The sequence below is a fragment of the Anomaloglossus baeobatrachus genome, chromosome 9, assembly GCF_048569485.1.
Source record: "Anomaloglossus baeobatrachus isolate aAnoBae1 chromosome 9, aAnoBae1.hap1, whole genome shotgun sequence".
In the NCBI taxonomy this organism is placed as follows: Eukaryota; Metazoa; Chordata; class Amphibia; order Anura; family Aromobatidae; genus Anomaloglossus; species Anomaloglossus baeobatrachus.
This window is the reverse complement of record NC_134361.1, coordinates 224,299,046-224,325,206: the sequence shown is the minus strand read 5'-3', so window position 1 is coordinate 224,325,206 and position 26,161 is coordinate 224,299,046. Positions and strand designations below refer to the sequence as shown.

The 26,161-nt window shown below is 49.4% G+C and overlaps 1 protein-coding gene across 5 annotated transcripts in view; it reads right to left on the bottom strand.

Moving 5' to 3' along the window:
- The window catches only part of LOC142251646 (uncharacterized), a 204,319-nt gene that overhangs the window by 7,127 nt on the left and 171,031 nt on the right, over positions 1–26,161 (bottom strand). For all 5 annotated transcript variants that reach the window (XM_075324636.1, XM_075324638.1, XM_075324641.1 and 2 more), the window contains 16 exons: positions 20,543–20,596; positions 20,358–20,465; positions 20,219–20,272; positions 19,492–19,545; positions 19,329–19,382; positions 18,958–19,011; positions 17,077–17,130; positions 5,727–5,780; positions 5,594–5,647; positions 5,376–5,429; positions 5,230–5,283; positions 3,171–3,224; positions 3,076–3,093; positions 2,938–2,991; positions 2,738–2,800; positions 2,290–2,455 (listed from right to left, as the gene is read on the bottom strand). In XM_075324636.1, the coding sequence (XP_075180751.1) occupies positions 2,290–2,455; positions 2,738–2,800; positions 2,938–2,991; positions 3,076–3,093; positions 3,171–3,224; positions 5,230–5,283; positions 5,376–5,429; positions 5,594–5,647; positions 5,727–5,780; positions 17,077–17,130; positions 18,958–19,011; positions 19,329–19,382; positions 19,492–19,545; positions 20,219–20,272; positions 20,358–20,465; positions 20,543–20,596 (1,003 nt within the window). The remainder of the gene's footprint in view (positions 1–2,289; positions 2,456–2,737; positions 2,801–2,937; positions 2,992–3,075; positions 3,094–3,170; positions 3,225–5,229; positions 5,284–5,375; positions 5,430–5,593; positions 5,648–5,726; positions 5,781–17,076; positions 17,131–18,957; positions 19,012–19,328; positions 19,383–19,491; positions 19,546–20,218; positions 20,273–20,357; positions 20,466–20,542; positions 20,597–26,161) is intronic.

Below are 26,161 nucleotides of genomic sequence, written 5' to 3'. Positions count from 1 at the left end.
GTCTAGTCTAATTTTGCACTAAACTTGGTAACCCTCCCTTGTCTCGTTTTGCCGGTTGTGAGATGAATAACAAGTTGTCTACGAGCCACTAAGAAGAAGAAGCTCTTGCAATTTGGACGCCGGATTCTGTAATTTGCAGCTGTAGTCACTTGTTACATCGTTGTAAATGGGCTTCAAAAAAAATGCTGTTCCCAAAAATTGTGCAGAATTTGTGTTAAGGAGGACCAACGAGCAGGATTTTGCGATATGAAGTAAAGGCAGTTCCATTGGCAGTAAGATGCCAAATCCAGGCATACCTTTTGTAGAAAGATCCGATGCTTGGTTGCTGATATATTTTTCATAAGGCCCTGTGCGCACTTGCCGGTTTTTGCAGCGGATTTCCTGCGGTTTTGCTGCATGTTTCACTGCATGTTATGTTCATAACATCTCTGCAGTGATTTACCAGCAAAACCTACGGGAAAAAAAATGCTGTGCGCACTATGCGGATTTTGACAGCTGCATGTTTTGCTGCGGGATTCCCGCAGCAAAAACAATTGCATGTCACTTCTTTTCCGCACATCGCTGCGGGATTTCACTCCATTGACTGCAATGTAATCGTGAAATCCCGCGGGGAATAACGCAGGCAGCAAATTCTGTGCGGTTCATTGCGTTTTCCTGCGTTATTCCCTCCGGTATTTCGCGGTTTACCTGCGGTAATGTTCATCGCTGCCTGCGGTTTGCAGGGGAGTGATGTCATTATGACAGGAAGAGGAAGCGGAGCAGAGAGTAAACACACACACATCACAGACAGAGATTACACACACAGATCACACACACACACACACACACACACACACACACACACAGACACAGACATATAGAATACACATAGACAGCAAACGGACATATAGAAAAAAAACACGTGGGCTCCGCCGTATTTTTACCTTCCAGCCGAGGTAAGCACACAGCGGCGTCCCAGTATTCTCAGGCTGGGGCGGGCAAGGGGCAGGGTTAATGCCCCCCCCCTCCCGCAGCCGAGAATATCAGCCCGCAGCTGCCCCGGGACTGTCGCATCCATTATGCGGCAGTACCGGAGTGTCCCCGGCTCTTCCAGATGCCGTGATGCGGTGGCAATCCAGGTAATAATGAGTTAAATGGCAGCGGATCGCTGCCATTTAAGTCCAGGCTTGATCATGGCAGTGTCTATGTGACAGCTGACATGATCAACCCGTAAGTAAAGTGAATAAGCACACACCACGAAAAATCCTTTATTTTAAATAAAACACAAAAAAGCCCCTGGTTCACCCCTTTATTAACCCCCCCAAAACACACAGCTCCGGCGTAATCCACGTCCTGCGATGCTTACATCCACCCGCGACTGACACATACTGAAAGCAGCCTAGCAACGAGACAGCAGAGGTAATTGCCGGTCATTTCCCAGGGCCGGTAATGTGAACAACACATTACCGCTCGGGAGAAATGCAGCGTGTGCTCACAGGGACTCTATCTATCCTTCTATCTGTCTATTTATCTGTCTGCTATCTATCTATCTCAGAAGGAAATTACTTTTTTTTTTACAATGTGCTTTATTGCATTGAATGCATTAAAACACATGTACCAACCCGCATGCGGCAAACCGCGGCAATACCGCGAAAATACCGCGGTAAAACCGCGGCAAACCGCATGCGGTAATCTTTCCGATTTTTTTACATCTATACATGCGCTTTTGCCGCTCGTAGTCTTCACCACAGTATCCTCAAAAAAACGGCACCGGAGATCATGGTTCGTACATGCGTGGACTCCCGTGCCATTTTTAATGACGACAGAATTACTGTGTCAATGCGCACGTGCCGCCAACAACAGCCTTAGTACTGCGGCGCAATAGTTAAATAAAGAAAAGGGGGCAAGCGAGGAGGACTCCGGAAGAGGAGGAATAAAAGTGAGGACCCGACTCACAAAGGTCTGGCCCCTGTTGCACCTGTCAGTCAAAGGGCAGTATTTTTCTGCAACTTTGATTAAAGATATTTCTGCAATGAAGCATCGGATTTTTCTACCAAAGGTATGCCTGGACTCAGCATCTTACTGCCAGTATGGCACTGCCTTTACCTCATAACAAAATCCAGGTGGTTGGTCCTCTTTAAATCCAAAGCATGATCTATCCCAGAAGTTTCATTTTAATACTGATGTTTATTTCTCACAGTTATATTTTAGACATGCTGCAGTGTTCTGTTTTATATTCTAAAAACGTTGCTTTTGTCAATGTATTTGGCTTTTTCAGGGATGTAGCGGTGTGACCGGAAATCGACCCACCATCTGGGAGTTGCGGATGGACGAGCTGCAGCTCTTTACATGTGCTGGCAGGATTTTCCCTGGTCCCATTTGGTGGACCAGACAAGAGCTTCAAGTCTTCTTCCAGGCGATGAATAAGGTCCCATGGGACTACGTCGTTCCACGTTCCCGTTTTGGGAAGCAGACGCTAGAGAATATTAGAAACAAAGCAAGGCTCTATTAAAATGTATGACCAATTTGACCTGTGCGTAGAAATGCAAAATGGAGACCTGGACATGCAAATGGTCATTCGCGAGGGTGGAGATCTGCAGAGCTCTGGTGCTTCTGTATGCAAATGGCATTACTAGTCACGCAAGTAAATTTTATGGTGAGGACGTCACAATGTTTGGACATGTTACATACAAAATACTACAAATGTGCGACACAAGGAGAGCTCAGATGAACATAGAAGCCGCCATATTTTACTTACCTTTAGACTCTGAGCACTTATGCTTAGAGAAGGTCCTGGGGGGCCGGGCACACCTGGAGGACCCTATTGAATATAACAATTAATGTATTTTTGAGTTTAATCAAGAACTACAATTTCTGTTTTATAAAAGGATCAGATTTAATACTTTTTGTTTTAATTTAACAGTAATAAATGTATCAGTAACATTTTTCAATACTTACTGGTGGTCCTGGAGGGCCTTGCGGTCCTTCTGCTCCTTGGAAGCCTTTTGGGCCCTATAATTATATATAAATGTTTAATAAATAGGATTAAAAATTAGAACAATTTGTAAAGTAGAGAATGTGATTCTTATTACATACCTGCATCCCCTCAGGTCCCTGGAAAGACAAAACAAAAATGTTAAGTAATAAGATGCGCACTGTACGTTTCCAAAACTGATAGTTTGTGCACTTACCGGAGAACCTTGAGGACCAGAAACACCTTGAGGCCCGGGTGGCCCAATTACTCCCTAGTGGAAAACAAATACAGGAGTTTGACCAAATTGCCACAAGTTGATCCCTTCTGATTTTTGGACTGAAATAAGTCAAGGTCACCCATGCACTTTGGGCCAATGTAGGTGACTTAAGCAACCTTAAAGGAGATACCATATTAAGTGGGTAGAATTGCAAAGTGCTTGGAAAGACTCTAATTACAAGTTAAGGATGGTGTAACGCTTGTCACTACCTTACGGGGTCGCATGAACAGAAGGGAAGTCAGGAGAGCCGGGGTCTGATAACAAGAGGTTACATATAAACATAAGGGGTAAACAGAGACGTAGTCAGGGCACAATTCAAGGGTCACAATACCAGAAGAGCATGTAGTAGTAAAAGGGAGCAATTACATAGTCAGATAACAGTCCAGGGTCCAATACAGGAATGCAGGACAGGAACAGGGAGTAGAAGTCCAATAACAGTCCGGGATTAGAATACTAGCAGACACCAACTACAGCAGAGCCAGAGAATACAACTGGCAGAGTTCTGGGGGAGCATGCTCAGTATAGAAGCCTGAGCAATTACCTGGAAGGTGGGACACCTGAGTAACCAGCACCTGCCAGAACCAACCTGGACTCCTGTGTAGTAACCAAGCTGCCAGTTCAGTATCACAGACGGCGCTGCAGAGCATCTCCAATGGCAAGATACTCTGCACAAAGGAGTAGACACACTGCCAGATTTGTAAGGACCGTTTTACAAATCTGGCATTTCGTACGCATGCAGTACAGTACATTAATTTACCGTGGAAGCATGACACCATGCGGACAAATGCGGTTGTGCATGAAGCACACAGCCACATGGTGTCGCGCTTCCACTGCAAATGAATGTACTGTACTGCATGCGTGCCGTATCTGGCATCCAGCGAAATGCCGGATTTGTGAAACGTGCCTAAGTGCTGTAGAGCATTTCCAAAGGCAAGATGCTCTGCACAAGGAATGGGCACACTGCCAGATCTGTAAGTGCTGCAGAGCATCTCCACTCCAAGGGCAAGATGCTCTGCACAAAGGAGTAGACACACTGCCAGATCTGTAAGTGCCGCAGAGCATCTCCAAAGGTAAGATGCTCTGCACAAAGGAGTAGACACAATGTCAGATCTGTAAGCGCCGCAGAGCATCTCCAGGTCTGTGAGATGCTCTGCACAGAGAATTGTGACAGATGGACTTTTAATTTTATAGTTTATTGCTCATTGCCTCGGTTACCGGTCACCTCTGCAGTCTATCAGTGTTGGCCAGTTTCCTAGGTAAGGGGAGTGCACTTGAAAGCTCTTTGGTATCCAGCTTGTAAGCACTGCTCTGAAGCCAGCTGGATCTGGCCAGTATTGAAGCATTGGAAAGTACATAGTTCTGACCAGAGGTGCGACCAAACTACTGGTCCAAACTGTCAATCTTCCGGAGGGCACTGTTTTTTCACCTCCAGGTCTCAGGTATTCCTCAACAGGTCATAATTTGAGGATCTTCCATAGAGAGAATATATGTGACAAAGCTTGATGCACAAAACCGTAAGAGCAGCCCTGACTCCTACCCACGAGTTTCTAGGATTCAGCTTTCGGTCGGTGCGTACCGAAGAAATACAAATCTATACGCTTTCCAAGAATCTCCAAGGCTTGTTGGAAGTTTTACTTATTTCATACCCTCGGGGATATAGGTTGTTCCTACATCAATTTAGGCAGTTCATATATCATAGAACATTACCAAATTTGTAGCTACATAATAAGTAACAAAGTACACCTTGTGGCCACCAAGCTTAGCGAAATAACAGTTCTTTGGTTCAGTGTGTTCTTTTGAGAGCTATCACACCCTTCAGATTTGGCAGGCCTTAAGATTTTAGCTTCCGCCTTACTCTGACAATACTAAAAAAAAACCTGATCAGGTGAGACCTGACGGAGTTAGGAAATACTTACCTAGAGCAGGACGGGCAAAGCGTGATAGCCTAAATGATGATGATTGTTATTAGTAGGTATGAGGGTAAGTAATCGGTCTGTACCTCATCTCCTTGCTCCCCCGGGGGGCCGTCATTTCCAATAGAACCTTGTTTTCCCTAAAAAAAAAAAACAAACGCTGACAACATGAGGTTTCGGAAATGAAGATCGATGGAGATTTCCAGTCTGTTTTGGTCAACAACTTCCTAACCTTTTGGCCATCTTCTCCTTTTGGTCCGAATGGTCCATCCATGCCCTCTTCACCCTGTACACAAAGGACACGTCACCGGCACATTTGGATGACGGCAAATTTACAATCCCTACCCCAATGATTTTACAATCTTTCCATATGTGATGTGCCTACAAAGCAGGCTACAGTACTTAGGAATGAGAATTAGATGGAGCGGTCACATTCTTGTTATTTTTTACCTTCAATCCTTTGGGACCCGGAACTCCTTTTTGCCCCCTGAGTCCGGGAATACCCTGGGTACAAGCAAAGAAATAACTAAGAATTATGGACTTTCTACACTGAGCTGGTGATGGCCATCTTTTTATTACTTACATATGGTCCTCTTGGCCCTGGAGGGCCCAATGGTCCTCGTGGTCCCTTTGCCCCCTGCAATATTTATCCAAAGGTAATAAAATGAAAAAAACAAGAACAAATGGGGAAATAGCATCAATACAAAGGAAAGTTCTATCACAGTATATCACAAAAGTGAGAACACCCCTCACATTTCTGTAAATTTATTATTATATCTTTTCATGGAAGAACACTGAAGATCTGACCCTGTGATACAATGTACAGTGTCAGTGCGCAGCTTGTATAACAGTGTAAATTTGGTGTCCTCTAAATAACTCATCACACAGTCATTAATGTCTAAACCACTGGCAACAAAAGTGAGTACACCCTGTAACGTTGCGCCCTGCAACATGGGGGTTTCACTCGCTTGCAGCGGTGTGAGGTAGATTCAGCAACACACGTACACAGTCTCTTCATAGAAATTCCGGCAGTTTATTTAAAAACACTCAGCATAAACTGCCCTCAAACATAAACAATAAGTCCATAATGGAAGTTTTAGCAACTTCCCCACTCTCTGGCACCTGCCAGCGTACAACTCTAGCCAAGGTTCCTTCCAGCACCCAGGGCCCTCTGCAGACCCCTGTCTGTCTCTCCTCCTGGAGAGACTCGGCCCTACAGCCCTGGCCTGGCTGCACTCACCTCAGACTCAATTTTAGAGCCTTGTGTTCAGCCTCCACACAGGCTGATACGCCCAGAGCTCCCGGCTCTGCTCTCACTTGTTTCCAGTCCACACACTAGACGTCTGGAGCTAGTCTCTATCTAGACTGCCCTAGACACACACTCAGAGCTCCCTGCTCTCACTTGTTTCCAGTCCACACACTAGACGTCTGGAGCTAGTCTCTATCTAGACTGCCCTAGACACACACTCAGAGCTCCCTGCTCTCACTTGTTTCCAGTCCACACACTGGACGTCTGGAGCTAGCCTCTATCTAGACTGCCCCAGACACACTCAGAGCTCCCTGCTCTCACTTGTTTCCAGTACACACACTGGACGTCTGGAGCTAGCCTCTATCTAGACTGCCCTAGACACACACTCAGAGCTCCCTGCTCTCACTTGTTTCCAGTACACACACTGGAAGTCTGGAGCTAGCCTCTATCTAGACTGCCCCAGACACACTCAGAGCTCCCTGCTCTCACTTGTTTCCAGTACACACACTGGAAGTCTGGAGCTAGCCTCTATCTAGACTGCCCCAGACACACTCAGAGCTCCCTGCTCTCACTTGTTTCCAGTACACACACTGGAAGTCTGGAGCTAGTCTCTATCTAGACTGCCCTAGACACACTCAGAGCTCCCTGCTCTCACTGGTTTCCAGTCCACACACTGGACGTCTGGAGCTAGTCTCTATCTAGACTGCCCTAGACACACACTCAGAGCTCCCTGCTCTCACTGGTTTCCAGTACACACACTGGACGTCTGGAGCTAGCCTCTATCTACACTGCCCTAGACTCACACTCAGAGCTCCCTGCTCTCACTTGTTTCCAGTACACACACTGGAAGTCTGGAGCCAGTCTCTATCTAGACTGCCCTAGACACACTCAGAGCTCCCTGCTCTCCCTTTTTTCCAGTACACACACTGGAAGTCTGGAGCTAGTCTCTATCTAGACTGCCCTAGACACACTCAGAGCTCCCTGCTCTCACTTGTTTCCAGTCCACACACTGGACGTCTGGAGCCAGTCTCTATCTAGACTGCCCTAGACACACTCAGAGCTCCCTGCTCTCACTTGTTTCCAGTCCACACACTGGACGTCTGGAGCTAGTCTCTATCTAGACTGCCCTAGACACACTCTCCCAGAGACAGGATTGCTTTAACCCCTGGAGCCACACCCACAGGTGGTAAGGAGTGTGTAATCAGCATCACACACCCTTCCATGGCTCTGCATGTAATGCAATCCTGTGGAACCACAGGTCCCAGCCAACTTCACATTGCAGAGCACCCATGCTTCTGCAAAACATACCGGCCCTTTGTTATACAGCCGGTTGATACGTCACATACCCTCCCCCTCTGTTCAAACCCGTAGGGGAGAACACTTGCCAATGACCTGGGGCCGCGAGACAGGGTATCCCCGCCGCCATGCCCCACCAGTCGAGAGGGCCATCCAAGGTGCCCAAGAGCATAAGTCCCTGAGACATCGCCCGACACTGTCACCAAACCCTGTCGAGTCAACCTAGGGTTAAAGGACGTCCCCTTTCCGGACCGTTCTCTCCCTGACCCCCTCCCAGGGTCACAGTAGTAGAGAGACACGTCCTCAGTCAAACCTACAGTCTTGTCCGAACCTAGGCTTACTCGTGTACCCCCAGGGCTACTGTCGGGAACTCTAAGCTCATAGCGGCCACTATCTACAGTACCTCGCAGGGTACTTCTCTGTCGGCGATTCCTTTTATCGCGTGTCTTAACTACTGGACCGACACGCCATCTTCCACTTCTTTCCTCTGAACAACGGGGAGAAGACGGCTGCTGTCCCCCACACAGTTGGCGAAGCTGCTCCTCAATTTTCAGGTTTTCTTGCCTCAACCTCTCCAGGTCACGTACATGGTGTACCCGACATCCAAGAAGGCTTCGAATGTTTCCAAGACTCTCTACAGTCCCGAACACAGACGAACGGAACCATACCAGCTTCCCTGGGTATCTTGCTCTCGTTAGCAGCAGGGATTCTTAATCTCACTAATCCCGATTTATTCACCATGTCTTGCATGACTCGTCCGCTTCTTCCAATGACTCTCCCCACCAGAGCCCGGGGTACTTGGATGATATCTTCCGCCAGACTCTGCGCTTTCCTTTTATACTCTAGTTGTCTAGTGGCTTCCTCATTTTGCAGTTGGACCTGCCACTTCATACGAACACATCTGAAGTGCATGTCCTTTAGAATAGCCACCCGCTGCCCAGTATTTCACTGGTGGACAATATCACTAACTTTTCAGCCTCTGGGGTACAGTAGACCTCACACGCTTCCACAGCTCTCTTAAAGTCATCATGCATGCCCTCGGTGGCACACGCTTCTCTTAAGTCCTCAGGTATACCCACCATGCACTTGACTACAGAAGTCTCATTCATCCCTGCCGCTTCCACATGCTTGGTCAGGATCGACACTCGCTGCTCCATCTGTTCCAAGGCTACCTGGGACCTGGACTGGTACTCTGCCAAGTGACTTCAGAGCTCAGCCACTTCTTTCTCCAACTCCCTTACTCGACTCTCAGTAGCCTGGCTAAGAAGTGTTTTGTGTTTCAGATGGCCGTTGCTCATCCTCTTGAATGCGTCTTCACCTGTGGACCTCTCTGGTCTACGACACACTATTTCCGAGGCTTCTTCCACCTCTACACCTCCGGCCTTTCCATGGGGTGCAACTTTGTCATAGTCATCCCTCTCTTGGGTCTCCGCTGCTTCACAGTTAGGTGGCTCGTCAGCTTGCTCAGAAGTGGGAGAGAATTCAGTTTTCAACTCTGGGGTCGGCTCCTTCTCCCTGGCTTCATCGCCCGGACCACTGTTGTCCCGATTTATCGGTTTCTCTGGCAGCACGTCACGGCTTGCTAGTGTACCCGCCTCAGCTTCAGAACCTTTGGGTTTTTTACTCTTCTTACCCACGACCTTCTCTATATCCTCCATCTTGGTGTTACCAAGCAGGTCAGGCAGGCTCTCAGTCCTGGATGAGACCTCTGGTCCAGACTTCACCTCCTCAGAGGCTCTCTTCACTTCAGCGCCAGCTGTTTCTTGGGTTTCCACTGCATTACCTTCAACTTCCTCTGGGGTCTCTGCCGTGTCACCCTCAGCCTGGGTGTCACACCCTTCAACATGGCACTCTGTTCCTTTTAGAGATTTGGGGCCGAATTCGCTGTCATCCACCCCAGGACCAGGTAGTTCACCAGTCTGCTCACCCTGACTGTTGGGGATTATTCCTCCCCCCTCACTCTCCAGGATTCCATTTCCTATACCGCTCTCGCTTGACATACTATCAGCTTCACCCGGTGAAATCCTAGGGACCACCCCCATTACGTCCTTGGTTGGCTCATTTTCTGCGTTTTCACCCTCCTAATTTCTGTCGTTACAATGTGTCAGTTCCGTCTCTGATTCCTCTTTCTTTTGTAGGATATCACCGTCTGACTCTACCATAGCAGTTGTTCCTGGGACCATGTCTCCATTAGGCTACTTTCACACATCCGGGTTTGAGCCGTGCGGCTCAATCTGGCTGTGAAACCTATGCAATGGATGCGGTGAAAACACCGCATCCTTTGCATAAGTTTTTACATGCGGCCGGTCCGGTTTTTTCCGGTTGCGGCATGCTACTGAGCATGCGCAGTGGAAGAAACCGCATGCGGCGGCCAGATGCGTTTTTTTCCGCATCGCGCCACATCCGGCGTCCATAGGCATGCATTGAAAATGCGCCGCAGCGGCCGGATGCGGCGCAATGCGTTTTTTTTTGCCGGACAAAAAAACGTTGCAAGACACGTTGCCTCCGGCCGCCGCTTTGATAAATTTTGCCGCATCCGGAAAAAAAACGGATGCAACGCAAAGCCATCAGGTACAATCCGGTTACAATGCAAATCTATGGGGATAAAACGGATGCGGTACCGGATCCGTTTTACCCGTTTTTTTCCGGATTGTACCTGATGGGAAAAAACTGATGTGTGAAAGTAGCCTTACCCAGGCATGTCACTTTCTCTGCATCCTCAGACGGCATACACTGTGCCCCCTCTCGGCGCTTATTACGTCTTCGGCGTCGAGAGGATGTTTTACCCTTCTCGCTCATCTGTACCTCACTGTACTCGTTTGCCCCCTTTCTAGAGTCAGTGTCTTTACTGGAGTCATCATCACTCCCCCTGGTGTCCTGGAGTAACATGTCCCCGCTTAACCAGGTGTCAGTCTCCTCCCCTGAAACTACTTGGGTTTTAGTGGTCAGACTGTCACTTCCCTTTGGAGACGTCACGACACTAACTTGGGTCCGTCCAACATTTTCTTTGGTCACCCCTAACTTAGGACAGTCAATTGTAGGAGGTGCTATCTCCTCCTTACCACACATAACTGCACAACAAGGACCCCTTTTAACCTCATACAGTAAACAGGCTGTCTTAGGCGGGGGCCGACTCATTCCGGTGTAATCGGTCCCGGCCTCTGTCTTCCATAAGTCCTTAAACAACTCAAAGTCCTGTCCTATGATAACGGGATAGATCAAATCCCGAACCACACCCACATCTGGGCGCCCCATACGGTCGGGCGTCTGAATCATCACTCTGGCCAGAGGATATTCTTTAGTGGTCCCATGCACACAGCTTCCTTCTATTGTCCTACCATCCATAAAATAGAGATTGGGCATGGGTCTCACTAAGGTCAACCGGCTCCCCGGGTCTAACAGACCAAACACACGTAGCCCATTCAAGTCCACGGAGCACTTTTATGGCCTCACATCGGAGGGATAGCCTATACCACAGGTAGGACATAGGTAAGGCGAATCCCATTGCCCCTTGCTATAGTCCACCTGTTCGGCTTGTGAATGCTCCACCCCCTGGTGTGTCACCACCGCTTTTTGAGGCTCCGCCCCCTTCTGGGCAACCACCCCTTTTTGGGACTCTGCCCCCTTTTGGGCAACCAACCCTTTTTCGGACTCCGCCCCCTTTTGGGCAACCACCCATTTTTGGGACTCCGCCCCCTTTTGGGCAACCACCCCTTTTTGGGACTCCGCCCCCTTTTGGGCAACCACCCCTTTTTGGGACTCCGCCCCCTTTTGGGGTTTCCATGCAATGTCCTTAGCCCCCAGTTCACACCGTTCGCCCTTATCTCCCTGGGCACCTAGTGTCCATACTGGGCCCCGAAGAGAACTCTGAAACTGGTCCATGGCTGCGACATCGCTGCACACTGACAGCTCCTGCTGTCCCCGCACCAGGAACTGGTACAGCTCCTCCAGAACGTCCGCAGGGACCCTTCCCTCTTTTTGGCTTTCAGCCCCCACTGCTGTCACTGGACCTCCTGGCACCTGCTGTGGGTGCTGCTGGCTCAGGAGCCCCTTCATGCTGCAATGAAAAGAGGAACAGGAGGGGCGCTCCAATGGGTAATACCCGGTGGTCAAAGACAGGGGGGGGTTAGAGAACCACTAACCTTTCCGGGTTGTACCGCCCGTACAACCAGGATCTCCAGCCGGTGGTGTATCACTGCTCACCAAACAGGGCGCCGCAATTCTGGGCTGGCCTGGAACCTCCAGTCGCTGGACTCGCCACTGCAGCACGGAACCCCGCCGACCTGCTGATTCACCGCCAGGTGCTTGAGAGCACTGTCACTGTTCGTGGACTCGCCGATCCACCGCCAGCTGCTTCAGTGCGCAGACAAAATTTTCGTGGACCCGCCGATCCACAGCAATACGTCCTAGGCCGTTGCCCTTAGCAACCAGGCTGCGTTGCCCCTAGCAACCAGACCGCATGCCTGCTACCTCCACCATATGTAACGTTGCGCCCTGCAACGTGGGGGTTCCACTCGCTTGCAGCGGTGTGAGGTAGATTCAGCAACACACGTACACAGTCTCTTCATAGAAATTCCGGCAGTTTATTTAAAAACACTCTCAGCATAAACTGCCCTCAAACATAAACAATAAGTCCATAATGAAAGTTTTAGCAACTTCCCCACTCTCTGGCACCTGCCAGCGTACAACTCTAGCCAAGGTTCCTTCCAGCACCCAGGGCCCTCTGCAGACCCCTGTCTGTCTCTCCTCCTGGAGAGATTCGGCCCTACAGCCCTGGCCTGGCTGCACTCACCTCAGACTCAATTTTAGAGCCTTGTGTTCAGCCTCCACACAGGCTGATACACCCAGAGCTCCCGGCTCTGCTCTCACTTGTTTCCAGTACACACACTGGACATCTGGAGCCAGTCTCTATCTAGACTGCCCTAGACACACTCAGAGCTCCCTGGTCTCACTTGTTTCCAGTCCACACACTGGACGTCTGGAGCTAGTCTCTATCTAGACTGCCCTAGACACACTCTCCCTTGGTTCAGAGACAGGATTGCTTTAACCCCTGGAGCCACATCCACAGGTGGTAAGGAGTGTGTAATCAGCATCACACACCCTTCCATGGCTCTGCATGTAATGCAATCCCGTGGAACCACAGGTCCCAGCCAACTTCACATTGCAGAGCACCCATGCTTCTGCAAAACATACCGGCCCTTTGTAATACAGCCGGTTGATACGTCACAACCCCTGAGTGAAAATGGCTAAATTGTGCCCAGTTAGCCATTTTCTCTTCCTGTCATGTGACTCGTTAGTGTTACAAGGTCTCCGGTGTGAATGGGAGCAGGGGTGTTACATTCGGTATTATCTCTCGCACACACTCTCATACTGGGCACTGGAAGGTCAACATAGCACCTTTTGGAAAATAATTCTCTGAGGAGCTGAAAAAAAGAATTGTTGCTGTACATAAAGATGGCCGAGGCTATAAGAAGATTGTCAGGACCCTGACACTGAGCTGCAGCACGCTGGCCAAAACCATACAGCGGTATAACAAGACAGGATCCACTCAGAACAGGCCCCGCCACGGCTGACCACAGAAGGTGAGCACACGTGCTCAGCTTAATATCCAGACGTCGTCTTTTCTGAATAAATGTGTGAGTGTGGCCAGCATTGCTGCAGAGGTTACAGGGTTGGGTGGGAGGGGGGTTCGCCTGTCAGTGCTCAGACAATACAAAGCACACTGGAAAGGTTACATGGGGTGGAGGGGGTTCGCCTATCAGTGCTCACACCATAAGCCACACACTGCATCACATTGGTCTGTAAGACTGTCATCTCAGAAGCAAGCCTCCTCTAAAGAGGATGCACAAGAAAGCCCACAAACAGTTTGCTAAAGACAAGCAGATTAAGGACATGGATTACTGGAACCGTCCTGTGGTCTGATGAGCCCAAAGTAAACTTATTTGGTTGAGATAATGTCAAACGTATGTGGTGGCAACAGGTGAGGAGGACAAAGACAAGAATGTCCTGCCTACATTCAGGCATGGTGGTGGAGGGTCATGGTTTGGGGCTGCATGAGTGCTGCCGGCTGTGGGGAGCTACAGATCATTGAGGCAAGCATGAATGCCAACATGTCCTGTGACATACTGCAGCAGAGTAGGATCCCCTCCCTTCATATTACATCAAGATAACAACTCCAAACACACCACAAAAATGACCACTGCCTCACTAACAAAACTCAGGGAAAAGGTGCTGGAATGGCCGATCATCTCCAGACCTAAACCCTATTGAGCATCTCTGGGCTCAAACGGAAGGTGGAGGAGCGTGAGGTCTGTAACATCCACCAGCCCGGGATGTCGTCATGGAGGATGGAAGACGATCCAGCGGCTGCTGTGAAGCTCTAGTGACCTTCAGGTCCAAAAGAGGTAAGGACGTGCTGGAAAATAATGGCGGCCACACAAAATATTGACAGTTTGGGCACAATTTGGGCATTTTTACTTAGGGCTGTACTCACTTTTGTTGCCAGCGGTTTAGACATTAATGGCGGTGTGTTGACTTATTTAGAGGGCACCAGATTTATACTGTTTTATAAGCTGCGCACTGACACTGTACATTGTATCACACGGTCAGATCTGCAGTGTGGTCTCATGAAAAGATATACAGTAACAAAATATTTACAAAAATGTAAGGGGTGTACTCACTTCTGTGATATACTGTAACTCAATACAAAACTTTCTGGTGTCAGACTAAGGGGTACTTTGCACGCTGCGACATCGCTACTGCGATATCGTTGAGGTCAAATCGAAAGTGACGCACATCTGGCGCCGGTAACGACGTCGCAACGTGTAAAGCCTAGATGCGCCGATAAACGATCGCAAAAGCGTCGAAAATCGGTGATCTGTGTAGCGTTGGTCATTTTCATAATGTTGCACCAATAGGAGATACGATGTTGTTCCTTGTTCCTGTGGCAGCACACATCGCTGTGTGTGAAGCCGCAGGAGCGATGAACATCTCCTTACCTGCCTCCATCAGCAATGCGGAAGAAAGGAGGTGGGCGGGATGTTTACGGCCCGCTCATCTCCACCAGTCCGCCTCCATTGGCCGCCTGCCGTGTGATGTCGTTGTGACGCCGCACGACCCGCCCCTTAGGAAGGAGGCGGGTCGCCGACCAGAGCAACGTCACAGGGCAGGTAAGTGCATGTGAAGCTGCCTTAGCGATAATGTTCGCTACGCCAGCTATTACAAGATATCGCGTGTGCGACGGGGGGCGGGTACTATTGCGCTCAGCATCGCTAGCCGATGCTAGCGATGTCGCAATGTGCAAAATACCCCTAATACACAGCACACAGCATATTAGCGAACTGTTGTGTAGAATACAGGAAATTATGAGGATGGTACAGGAAAAGGTGTCAGTATCGGGTTATCAGATTGTTTAATACTGGCATAAAAATCATTGTTATTGGAATTGCATCGTTCCTCGTGTAAACGGGGAAAGTGCTGCTGATAGCATGGTTGTGTATGGGGAGAAAAGACTTGTCATAACGATTGTCATGACTCATGCATGTCTCTGCCGTGCCTGAGCCGGTGCATGTATCCTGTCTCCGGGGTTTAGGTCTTTTGGGAGGGGCCTGTTTGCTCTATAATTGTTCCAGGGGTCACGCCGCCATATCTTGGTGCTCCTTCCTCCAGGACGTCGCCAGTGATATTTCCGGCTCTGCTGTGTGCTCTGTTCCTGTGAGAAGTTCTCTGTTTCTTGTTCCTGACCTCCGTTACCCTTACCCGACCTAACCTCCATCCCTTCTGCCGACCTGACCTGACCTCTGTCCCCCCAACCTGACCTGACCTCCGTTTCTCCCGCCTGTCCTGATCTCCGTTCCTCCTGCCCGTTCGTACCTCCATCCCTCATACCTGACCTTTTCTCCGTACCTCCCTGTCCTCCGGTCTCCTGTCCTGTCCCGTATTCCCCTATGCTTATTTGCTCTCCTGGTATCCGACCTCGGCTCTGTTCTTTAACTTTGGATAGTTTTCTTCTCAGTACAGATGTGACATCCCGGCATAGACCCTGACTGATCGACTATCCCTGCACTTGTGTTAGCGACCTCTATTGGACTTTTGTCTAGCCACACTGAGAAGTTCTCGGTTTCTTGTTCTGCTACCCGGTACTGTTTATCCTGACCTCCGTTCCCCTTGCCCGACCTAACCTCCGTCCCTCCTGCCGACCTGACCTCCGCCCCCCCCCAACCTGACTTGACCTCCGTTTCCCCGGCCTGTCCTGATCTCTGTTCCTCCTGCTGTCCGTACCTCTATCCCTCAAACCTGACCTTTTCTCCGCACCTCCCTGTCCTCTGGTCTCCTGTCCTGTCCAGTGTTCCCCACGTCCTCCCCTGTGCTTTCTTGCTCTCCTGGTATCCGACCTTGGCTCTGTACTTTGACTTTCTATATTTTTCTCCTCGGTACACACGTGACATCCCGGCATAGACCCTGACTGATCAACTATCTCTGCACTTGTGTTAGCGACCTCTATTGGACTTTTGTCTAGCCACACTGAGAAGTTCTCGGTTTATTGTTCTGCTACCCGGAACTGTTTGTCCTGACCTCCGTTCCCCTTGCCCGACCTAACCTTTGTCCCTCCTGCCGACCTGACCTCCGCCCCCCCCCGACCTGACCTGACCTCCGTTTCCCCGGCCTGTCCTGATCTCGGTTCCTCCTGCCGTCCGTTCCTCTATCCCTCATACCCGACCTTTTCTCCGCACCTCCCTGTCCTCCGGTCTCCTGTCCTGTCCAGTGTTCCCCACGTCCTCCCCTGTGCTTGCTTGCTCTCCCAGTATTCGACCTCGGCTTTCACTTTGTATAGTTTTCTCCTCGGTACAGACGTGACATCCCGGCATAGACCCTGACTGATCGACTATCCCTGCGCTTATGTTAGCGACCTCTATTGGGCTTCTGTCTAACTACACTCAGGAGTTCTTTTCCTACCTGAGTCCCTGCGCCCCCTAGTGGTAGCTTGACAATGATCATTCTGTTCCCACCGGCTTAAGTAGACAGGGCACTAAACGAGTGCCTTATATATGACTTATCGCCACTTGTTAACAGGCTGAAATAGGCGTGTCCACGTGGGCTTTTACTCAAGCTGTAGACATCTGTGCCAATCAGTCCACGCATAGCCTGGCTGTGGCTCTCCCAACCTGAGCACCACTGCTTCATGTATTTGTATGAGGTTGTCACACTTGGGTTGGGAGACCAGCGGCTAGTCCGTGCATTGCGGTCCAAGATTGGACCAAAATCTACGGATGTCTGAATGAGCCCTAAGCTTTATGTATCAGGCTATATTTGCCATAAACTCTTCATTTAACCATGTGGATATTAGCAATTTTGGCTTTAAATTGATACTTGCTCTCATTTTCCTTACCTTGACACCATGGGTCCCTCGTGGTGGTCTCTGACCTGCTTTCCCCCTTTTACCCTAGAAGTATTAGAATAAAATCGTAATATTAATAATGACTTATCAGGTACACATTTGATGCCAAAATTCTCTTGCCAAAATAAGTCTTTCAAGCCTTGCTCCTTCGTTTGAGCCTTGTTTCGGCAATTACGCTTGTTTCCTGGATAGGAGTATGGCTTAAGGTGTGACCACATAAAACTAAATTGCTCAAAAACTGATTGCTCAAATTTCTGGCACAGAGACTATTCATTATAAAGATGCAACAAATGAATCATCCAGCATGAGCCACTACAATAACTTTGCCACATTTTAAGAATAAGTTTACATTGTTTTACTAACTTTGCCCTTTAGTGTTTCTTGGTGGACCAGCATAAATAATTTACAAAAATTAAAAGGATTAGGAAAACATGGCTGCTTTGAAAATCAGCGTCACCCTTGTTCTTTGGTTCTCTCTGGTTTTGGAGGTCTTCTCCACTGAAGTGAATGGAGCAGAGCTTCAATACCATACAAAACCTGTGGACGGATGTGGTGCTGTGTCTTTGGCACTTCACACATCCGTGTCTCTGGTATTTGTGGTGTCCATTTCCACACTACTGGAGACACGGACACATGTGGACACATTAAAATCAATGGGTTTGCGCACACATCTGTGTTTTCAAACGAACTGTGTGTCCGTGTGGAGCACATGTGTGTCCGTGTTCGCCACACAGCAACACGTCCGTTTTTGGCCAGCAGCACTGGTGTCACACGGACCGCACACCGATGTGATCAGTGTGACGTGTATGGGAGAACACCTCATTGAATTTAAATGGATTTTTATACTTGCCTTTCTCCGGCGCTGCTGTTGCTTCCGGGTCTGCTCATTATGCCTCATGAATATTCACTGCACTGACTGTGGACCGGAAGCAAGTCTGACAGCAGCGCCGGAGACAGGTAAGTATATAAGTTCATGCTGTCCGAGTGCTATCTGGATGTCACACGGATAGCACACAGACAGCACACTGATGACATACACACTGACACACGGATGGCCTATGGAACTCCACAATGGACTGTGCAAAACGTGTGAAGGGGGCTTTCACTAAGACAGGGGTCGGGAACCTTTTTGGCTGAGAGAGCCACATGAACGTCACATATTTAAAAATGTAATTCCGTGAGAGCCATACTCACCAGGGGTGAGCAGCGGTGGTGGAGCGGCTCAGAAGGCCCCAGAAGGCAGGGTAGGCGATGCTGCGGGCAGAGAGGAGGGGATGTCATGGCTCAAGAGGGTCAGTGTGTGGAAGGTCGGCGATACTGCTGCAGGCTCATGGGGTGTCACGGTGGCGGGTGCCATTGATCTGCCAGTGGGCTGATTTGAATCTCCCGCAGTTGACGAGATCAACTTCAAGAAAATGGCCACGGCGCATGCGCAGATCAACGTGATGGACTTCAAGAAAATGGCCGCTGAGTCCTATCTGCGCACTCGCCGCCTCAGCGGCCATTTTCTTGAAGTCGATCTTGTCAACTGCGGGAGATTTAAAGCATCCCGCAGATCAATGGCGCCCGCCACCATGACACCCCATGAGCCGATCCTGCGCCACCACTGCCGCCCCGGTAAGCCATATGTGGTTTGTAAGACGCACCCCCATTTTTCCGCCACTTTTAGGGGGCAAAAAAGTGCGTCTTACAAACCGGAAAATACAGTATTTTTTTTATGAAAGATTTTTGTCTGCAAGCCAGATGCTGCCATCAAAAGAGCCACATCTGACTCACGAGCCATAGGTTCCCGACCCCTGACCTAGGAGATCTCTTTTCCTAGAAGAAGATATCTTACAACAAACTATATTCTTTTTTTTGTTTTAAAGATACCTTTCTGCCAGCACTTCCAGGAGTTCCAGGACGACCATCTTTTCCACTGTCACCCTGAAAAAAAAATTACAACAGTTCAATAGTACTTCATGATCAATAAGCGGATTAGAAAATTATAATTTTATTTCACTGAACCCTAAACAAACAAACAGAAACAAACGGTTGCAAAGAAAATAGGGCTAATTCCAAAAAGAAAGAAAAGAATGAATGTGAATGATAGAAATGTATCTAGCTGATATCAGCAGAGCGGTCACGGCTTCATTATGAACAGAATCCATGATGATAGCAGTAACAAAGTTTAAAAAGAAGTAGTTTAACCATTAGAAGTGTATGAATTCTGCTCAGTGTACACTAATCCACATTTTATATACCTTCTCTCCCTTCTGTCCGGGTCTTCCCTCTTGCCCGGGATTCCCAGATGTGCCCTAGGAGAAAAAAATGCAGAGAAACAATTCTTCTTCATCACTGAATGAAAGATCTAAAATTGTAGCATAGATAAATCAGACACTGGTTACTTATTGACAATATACCTACCATGTGTCCGGGCTCCCCTGGTTTGCCAGGTTGTCCTTTTTCACCTAGTACACCCTGAAAAAGTACATAAGATTGTGATGGTGGAATATGGGGGGTTGTGTATAATTTTGTGTAGGTTCATATTTTAGGTGTGGTGCTCTGTCCATTCTGTGTACATTGTCCTGTTTGCAGGGTTATAACCCCCTGCCGGGCTTTTGTCCCTAAGTCTTGGGGAGGGGGTTCTGGGATCCACCTAAACTCTCTGCTTACCTGTGGGATTTTTCATTCTGGATGAGTAGGAGAAGAGAGAAGCAGGAAGATTCATCCTCTGGGGGAGATGCTGCGGCTACAGGCAGCACCCCAGAGAGCTGTTGAGAAATCCCGATTTCCCTGGAAAAGGACTGTTGGAGGATTGTGATTGATTTATCTTCTGTTGGAGAAGCTGAGGCTCCCCAGAGAGACCTGGACATTTTTCGCTTACTGAACTGTATCCGTGTTCCTGGACTATTTTACCCTCTCTGTCGTGGATTATTTTATGGACCTTCTGACTTGTTTGGAATAAATGTTCTTTGGATTGTTCAATCATCTCTCGCTCTGTTGATTGTGTGATATCGAAAAAGCACCTTGTGATAAAGGTGTCTATGATGCCTTTTTCATAGTATCTGGGTGTCTTTGCAGGATTTTGTCATACAGCATCAATGGTAAGACATGTACATAACACTGCTCCTCATATTATATACATACATACCTCTCTGCCAGGGGCCCCTGCTGCTCCAGTCTCGCCACTGGCTCCTGGGGGTCCCTTTAAAAACATTAAAGAGTTTGACATTAATATTAGCTTAGAACACAATTAAACACATTCTAATAAGTATCATTAACCATCTTACCTGTTCTCCGGGAATGCCCTCAGCTCCTGTGTCCCCCTTTTGTCCCTCTTGTCCGATGATCCCTCCCGAACCTTGTGCTCCTTTATTTCCAGGTGGACCTACAGGACCCTACAGTAGATCACAAATAATTAGAAAAATGACCAACAACTTCCAGCCCAATCACTGCTTTGATCCCTTACACTTACCAGGTTTCCATTGTGGCCCTGGTCACCCTTTTCTCCTTTTGCTCCACGGGCACCCTATTACACAAGATATCATTAAAGGGGCAGGAGTTTCTGTTTGCATGTATGGCGACACATAAATGGATTATAAAATGGCATCTACTTCAACATATTCTCATGTTCCGCTCACAAAGTTGTCGGGGTTGATTGTTTGCAGGGACAGATTACTTCATGGAAACTTGTCCAGGAAAGTTTATTCAGAGAGGAGTGAGTATGTGTCAATATTTTACTCATAGGTGTAAATAATAACTCATTTTGGGGACTTTCCTTTCAACCGGGAAGGGTAGAATGGCAGGAAGATTCAGATTTTCAGTCCATGGCAAGGAACTGTAACGTCTGCCCTTGACCGCAGACTCAGGACGACTATCACAGACAGACAAGGGCAAGCCACCAAGTTGGCAGGATCTCAAGAACCCTGAAACCTTTTAACCTCTGTACAGGGATTTGGAATTACACAAGATCCAGGAGATCACTGCCTATGGAAGGCTGCAATCCAGGAAAAGAGTGGTCATCAGGCAGGGTCCAAACCAGGAGGCACAAAAAGGGACAAAATTGGCAGTCAAGAGCGAAGTCAGGAAATCAGGCAGAGGTCAAACCGGAGATGGCAGTGAGGTACAAAAACGGTAGGCAGGAGAGTAATCAATGAGCAGGCAGAGGTCTAACACAGGGATCAATAGTCAGAACAGGAACCAGACACTAGCAGGAATACAAAACTATATCTGGCAGTGACCAGCAGACAAGAGGGGGAATTAGAAGAGAGTGTGGTGTCTTTCCATTGGCTGTAGATGAATGGTGGTAACTTCAGCTGAAAGACACGCTACCTACAGTAAGCCAGTGGTACTGCAGGTCCCGGGTTAACCCAGCTTAGTGGATGAGCGGAGCCTGCACCCACCAGAGCCACTGGCACCAACTGCTCTCCTATCACCAGCAAAGTCCATGGCAGGAATACTGTGGCGCCTGGTGACCACAGCAGAAGTCGGAGCAGCGGACTCCTGTGAGGACGTGACAGGAACTGTGCATAAAGTTGAACACCTGAGTTACACATTTTTACAAGGTCTTATGAAAATCCAGTCCTATGAAGCGCTCCTCCGATTGTCATTTTTAGCAACTTGTTACTTATTAAATCATGATCATATACCATGATTGTTTTACAATATTTGTAAGAAGGGAATTTTGTTACTTACCGTAAATTCCTTTTCTTCTAGCTCCAATTGGGAGACCCAGACGATTGGGTGTATAGCTACTGCCTCCGGAGGCCACACAAAGTATTACACTAAAAAGTGTAAGGCCCCTCCCCTTCTGCATATACACCCCCCGTGGGATCACGGGCTCTCAGTTTTAGTGCAAAAGCAAGAAGGAGGAAAGCCAATAACTGGTTAAACAATTCAATCCGAAGGAACATCGGAGAACTGAAACCATTCAACATGAACAACATGTGTACCCGAAAAACCAAAAATCCCGAAGGAAACAGGGCGGGTGCTGGGTCTCCCAATTGGAGCTAGAAGAAAAGGAATTTACGGTAAGTAACAAAATTCCCTTCTTCTTCGGCGCTCCATTGGGAGACCCAGACGATTGGGACGTCCAAAAGCAGTCCCTGGGTGGGTAAATTAATACCTCAAGTTAGGGCCGTAAAACAGCCCTTCCCTACATGGAGGCAACCGCCGCCTGCAGGACTCTTCTACCTAGGCTGGCATCCGCCTAAGCGTAGGTATGCACCTGATAATGCTTGGTGAAAGTGTGCAGACTCGACCAGGTAGCTGCCTGGCACACCTGCTGAGCCGTAGCCTGGTGTCGTAATGCCCAGGACGCACCCACGGCTCTGGTAGAATGGGCCTTCAGCCCTGATGGAACCGGAAGCCCAGCAGAACGGTAGGCTTCAAGAATTGGTTCCTTGATCCATCGAGCCAGGGTGGATTTGGAAGCCTGCGACCCTTTGCGCTGACCAGCGACAAGTACAAAGAGTTCATCCGAGCGGCGCAGGGGGGCCGTGCGGGAAATGTAGATTCTGAGCGCTCTCATCAGATCCAACCAATGCAAATCCATTTCATATCGATGAACTGGATGAGGACAAAAGGAAGGTAAGGAGATATCCTGATTGAGATGAAAGGGGGATACCACCTTAGGGAGAAACTCCGGAATCAGGCGCAGCACTACCTTGTCTTGGTGGAACACCAGGAAGGGAGCTTTGGATGACTGCGCTGCTAGCTCGGACACTCTCTGAAGAGACGTGACCGCTACCAGAAAGGCCACTTTCTGTGAAAGTCGAGAAAGTGAAACATCCCTCAGAGGCTCGAAGGGCGGCTCCTGGAGAGCAATTAGTACCCTGTTCAGATCCCATGGGTCTAACGGCCTCTTGTACGGAGGGACAATGTGACAAACCCCCTGCAGGAACGTGCGTACCTGAGGAAGTCGTACTAGGCGCTTCTGAAGAATACAGACAGCGCTGGGACTTGTCCGTTAAAGGAGCCGAGCGACAAACCTTTTCCCAAACCAGATTGCAGGAAGGAAGGAAAAGTAGGCCATGCGAATGTCCAGGGAGACACTCCCTGAGCAGAGCACTAAGATAAGAATATCTTCCACGTCTTGTGGTAGATCTTGGCAGACGTCGGCTTCCTAGCCCGTCTCATGGTGGCAATGACGTCTTGAGATAATCCTGAAGACGCTAGGATCCAGGACTCAATGGCCACACAGTCAGGTTCAGGGCCGTAGAAGTCAGATGGAAAAACGGCCCTTGGGACAGTAAGTCTGGCCGGTCTGGTAGTGCCCACGGTTGGCCGACCGTGAGATGCCACAGATGCGGGTACCACGACCTCCTCGGCCAGTCTGGGGCGACGAGGATGGCGCGGCGGCAATCGGAGCTGATCTTGCGTAGCACTCTGGGCAACAGTGCCAGAGGGGGAAACACATAGGGCAGCTGGAACTGCGACCAATCCTGAACTAAGGCGCCTGCCGCCAGAGCTCTTTGATCGTGAGACCGCGCCATGAAAATCGGGACCTTGTTGATGTGCCGAGACGCCATTAAGTCGACGTCCGGCATCCCCCAGCGGCTACAGATTTCCTGAAACACGTCCGAGTGCAGAAACCATTCCCCTGCGTCCATGCCCTGGCGACTGAGGAAGTCTGCTTCCTAGTTTTCTACGCCCGGGATGTGAACTGCGGATATGGTGGATGCTCTGTCTTCCACCCACATCAGAATCCGCCGGACTTCCTGGGAGGCTTGCCGACTGCGTGTTCCGCCTTGGTGGTTGGTGTATGCCACCGCTGTGGAGTTGACCGACTGAATTCAGATCTGTCTGCCTTCCAGCCACTGCTGGAAGGCTTGCAGGGCAAGATACCTGCCCAGATTTCCAGAACATTGATCTGAAGGGTGGACTCCTCTGAAGAGAGTCCTTGACCGTCTGAGAAAGGGAGACGTTCCTGTCTAGGGACGTCGACTTCCCATCCCATTGGCGGAGAATGTCCCATTGAAGTGAACGCAGATGAACCTGCGCGAAAGGGACTGCCTCTGCATGAGGCGTCTTAAGGGGTGTGACTGGCCTTGAAGGAGAGACTGCACCCCCGTCTGTAGTGAACGCTGTTTGTCCAGCGGAAGCTTCACTATCGCTGAGAGAGTGTGAAACTCCATGCCAAGATCTGTCAGCGATTGGGTTGGTGTCAGATTTAACTCTGAACAGTTGATGATCCGCCCGAAACTCTGGAAAGTCTCCAGCGCAACGTTCAGGCTGTGTTGGCATGCCACTTGAGAGGGTGCCTGACAAATAGATCGTCCAAGTAAGGGATCACAGAGTGACCCTGAGAGTGCAGGACTGCTACCACTGCTGCCATGAACTTGATGAAAACCCGTGGGGCTGTCGCCAGACCGAAGGGCAGGGCTACGAACTGAAGATGCTCGTCTTCAATAACAAATCGTAGCAAACGCTGGTGCTCTGGGGCAATCGGCACTTGGAGATAAGCATCCTGATGTCTATTGACGCTAGGAAATCTCCTTGAGACATTGAGGCAATGACGGAGCGGAGGGATTCCATCCGGAACCGCCTGGTTTTCACGTGCTTGTTGAGCAGGTTTAGGTCCAGAACGGAACGGAAAGAGCCGTCCTTTTATGGCACCACAACCAGATTGGAGTAAAAACCGTGATCTTGTTCCTGAAGAGGAACCGGGGTTACCACTCCTTCTGCCTGCAGAAGAGCATCGGCTCGGTCGGGAGGTGGGGAAGTTCTGAAGAATCAAGCCGGAGGACGAGAACAGAACTCTATCCTGTACACATGAGACAAAATGTCTCTCACCCACCGGCCCTTGACCTGTGGCATCTAAATGTCGCCAAAGCGGGAGAGTCTGCCACCGACCGCGGATGCGGAGAGAGAGAGGGCTGAAAGTCATGAGGAAACCGCCTTGGTAGCGGTTCCTCCGGCTGCCTTCCTTGGGTGTGATTGAGCCCGCCAGGAATCTGAGCCCCTCTGAGCCTGTTGAGTCCTTGTGGACGAGGAAAATTGGGACCTGCCCGAGCCTGGGAAGGACCGAAACCTCGACCCCAATCGCTCACCAAACAGTTTGTCACCAGACAATGGCAACCTGGTTAAGCACTTTTCGGAAGCAGAGTCTGCCTGCCATTCCCTTAACCATAAGGCTCTGCGTAAAACCACGGACGTGGCGGACGCCACTGACGTACGGCTCGTAGAGTCCAGGACAGCATTAATAGCGTAAGCCGCAATGCAGACATTGCGCGGTTAAGGACGCCACCTGCGGCACAGATGTACATGTGACAGTGTCCACCTGCGCAAGACCAGCTGAAAAAGCTAGGAGTGCCCATACGGCTGCGAATGCCGGAGCAACCGACACGCCGATAGCTTCATAGACAGATTTCAACCAAAGGGCCATCTGTCTGTCAATGGCATCTTTAAGTGAAGTCCCATCTTCCTACTGCAACTATGGATCTAGCCGCAAGCCTGGAGATTGGGGGCTCCACCTTTGGACACTGGGTCCAGCGCTTGACCACGTCAGGGGGACAGGGTAACGTGTATCCTTAAGACGTTTGGAGAACGCTTGTCTGGATAAGCGTGGTGTTTCTGGACTGCTTCTCTGAAGTCAGAGTGGCCCAAAAAAGTACTGAAGTTACGCTTGGGATACTTGAAATGGAATTTCTCCTGCTGCGAAGCTGACTCCTCCACTGGAGGGGCTGAGGGAGAAATATCCACCAGTCTATTGATGGACGCTATGAGATCATTCACCATGGCGTCCCCATTAGGAGCATCCAGATTGAAAGCGGTCTCAGGGTCAGAATCCTGATCAGCTACCTCTGCCTCATCATACAGAGAATCCTCTCGCTGAGACCCTGACCAGTGTGTGAAGTCGAGGGTCTCTCCCAGCGAGCTCGCTTAGGCTGTCTGGGACTGTCGTCCGTGTCAGAGCCTTCAGCCTGGGATGCATGGGACCCCCTTGGAGCACGGATTATTCCAACTGAGGGAGACCGGGGAGCATTGATTCACCAGTGCCCATGTCTGAGTCACCGGCCTGGACTGCAAAGTTGCTAGACTTTTTTGGTCATAGTCCCAGACATGTTATCAGCAAAAAACTGCAAACTCTGTC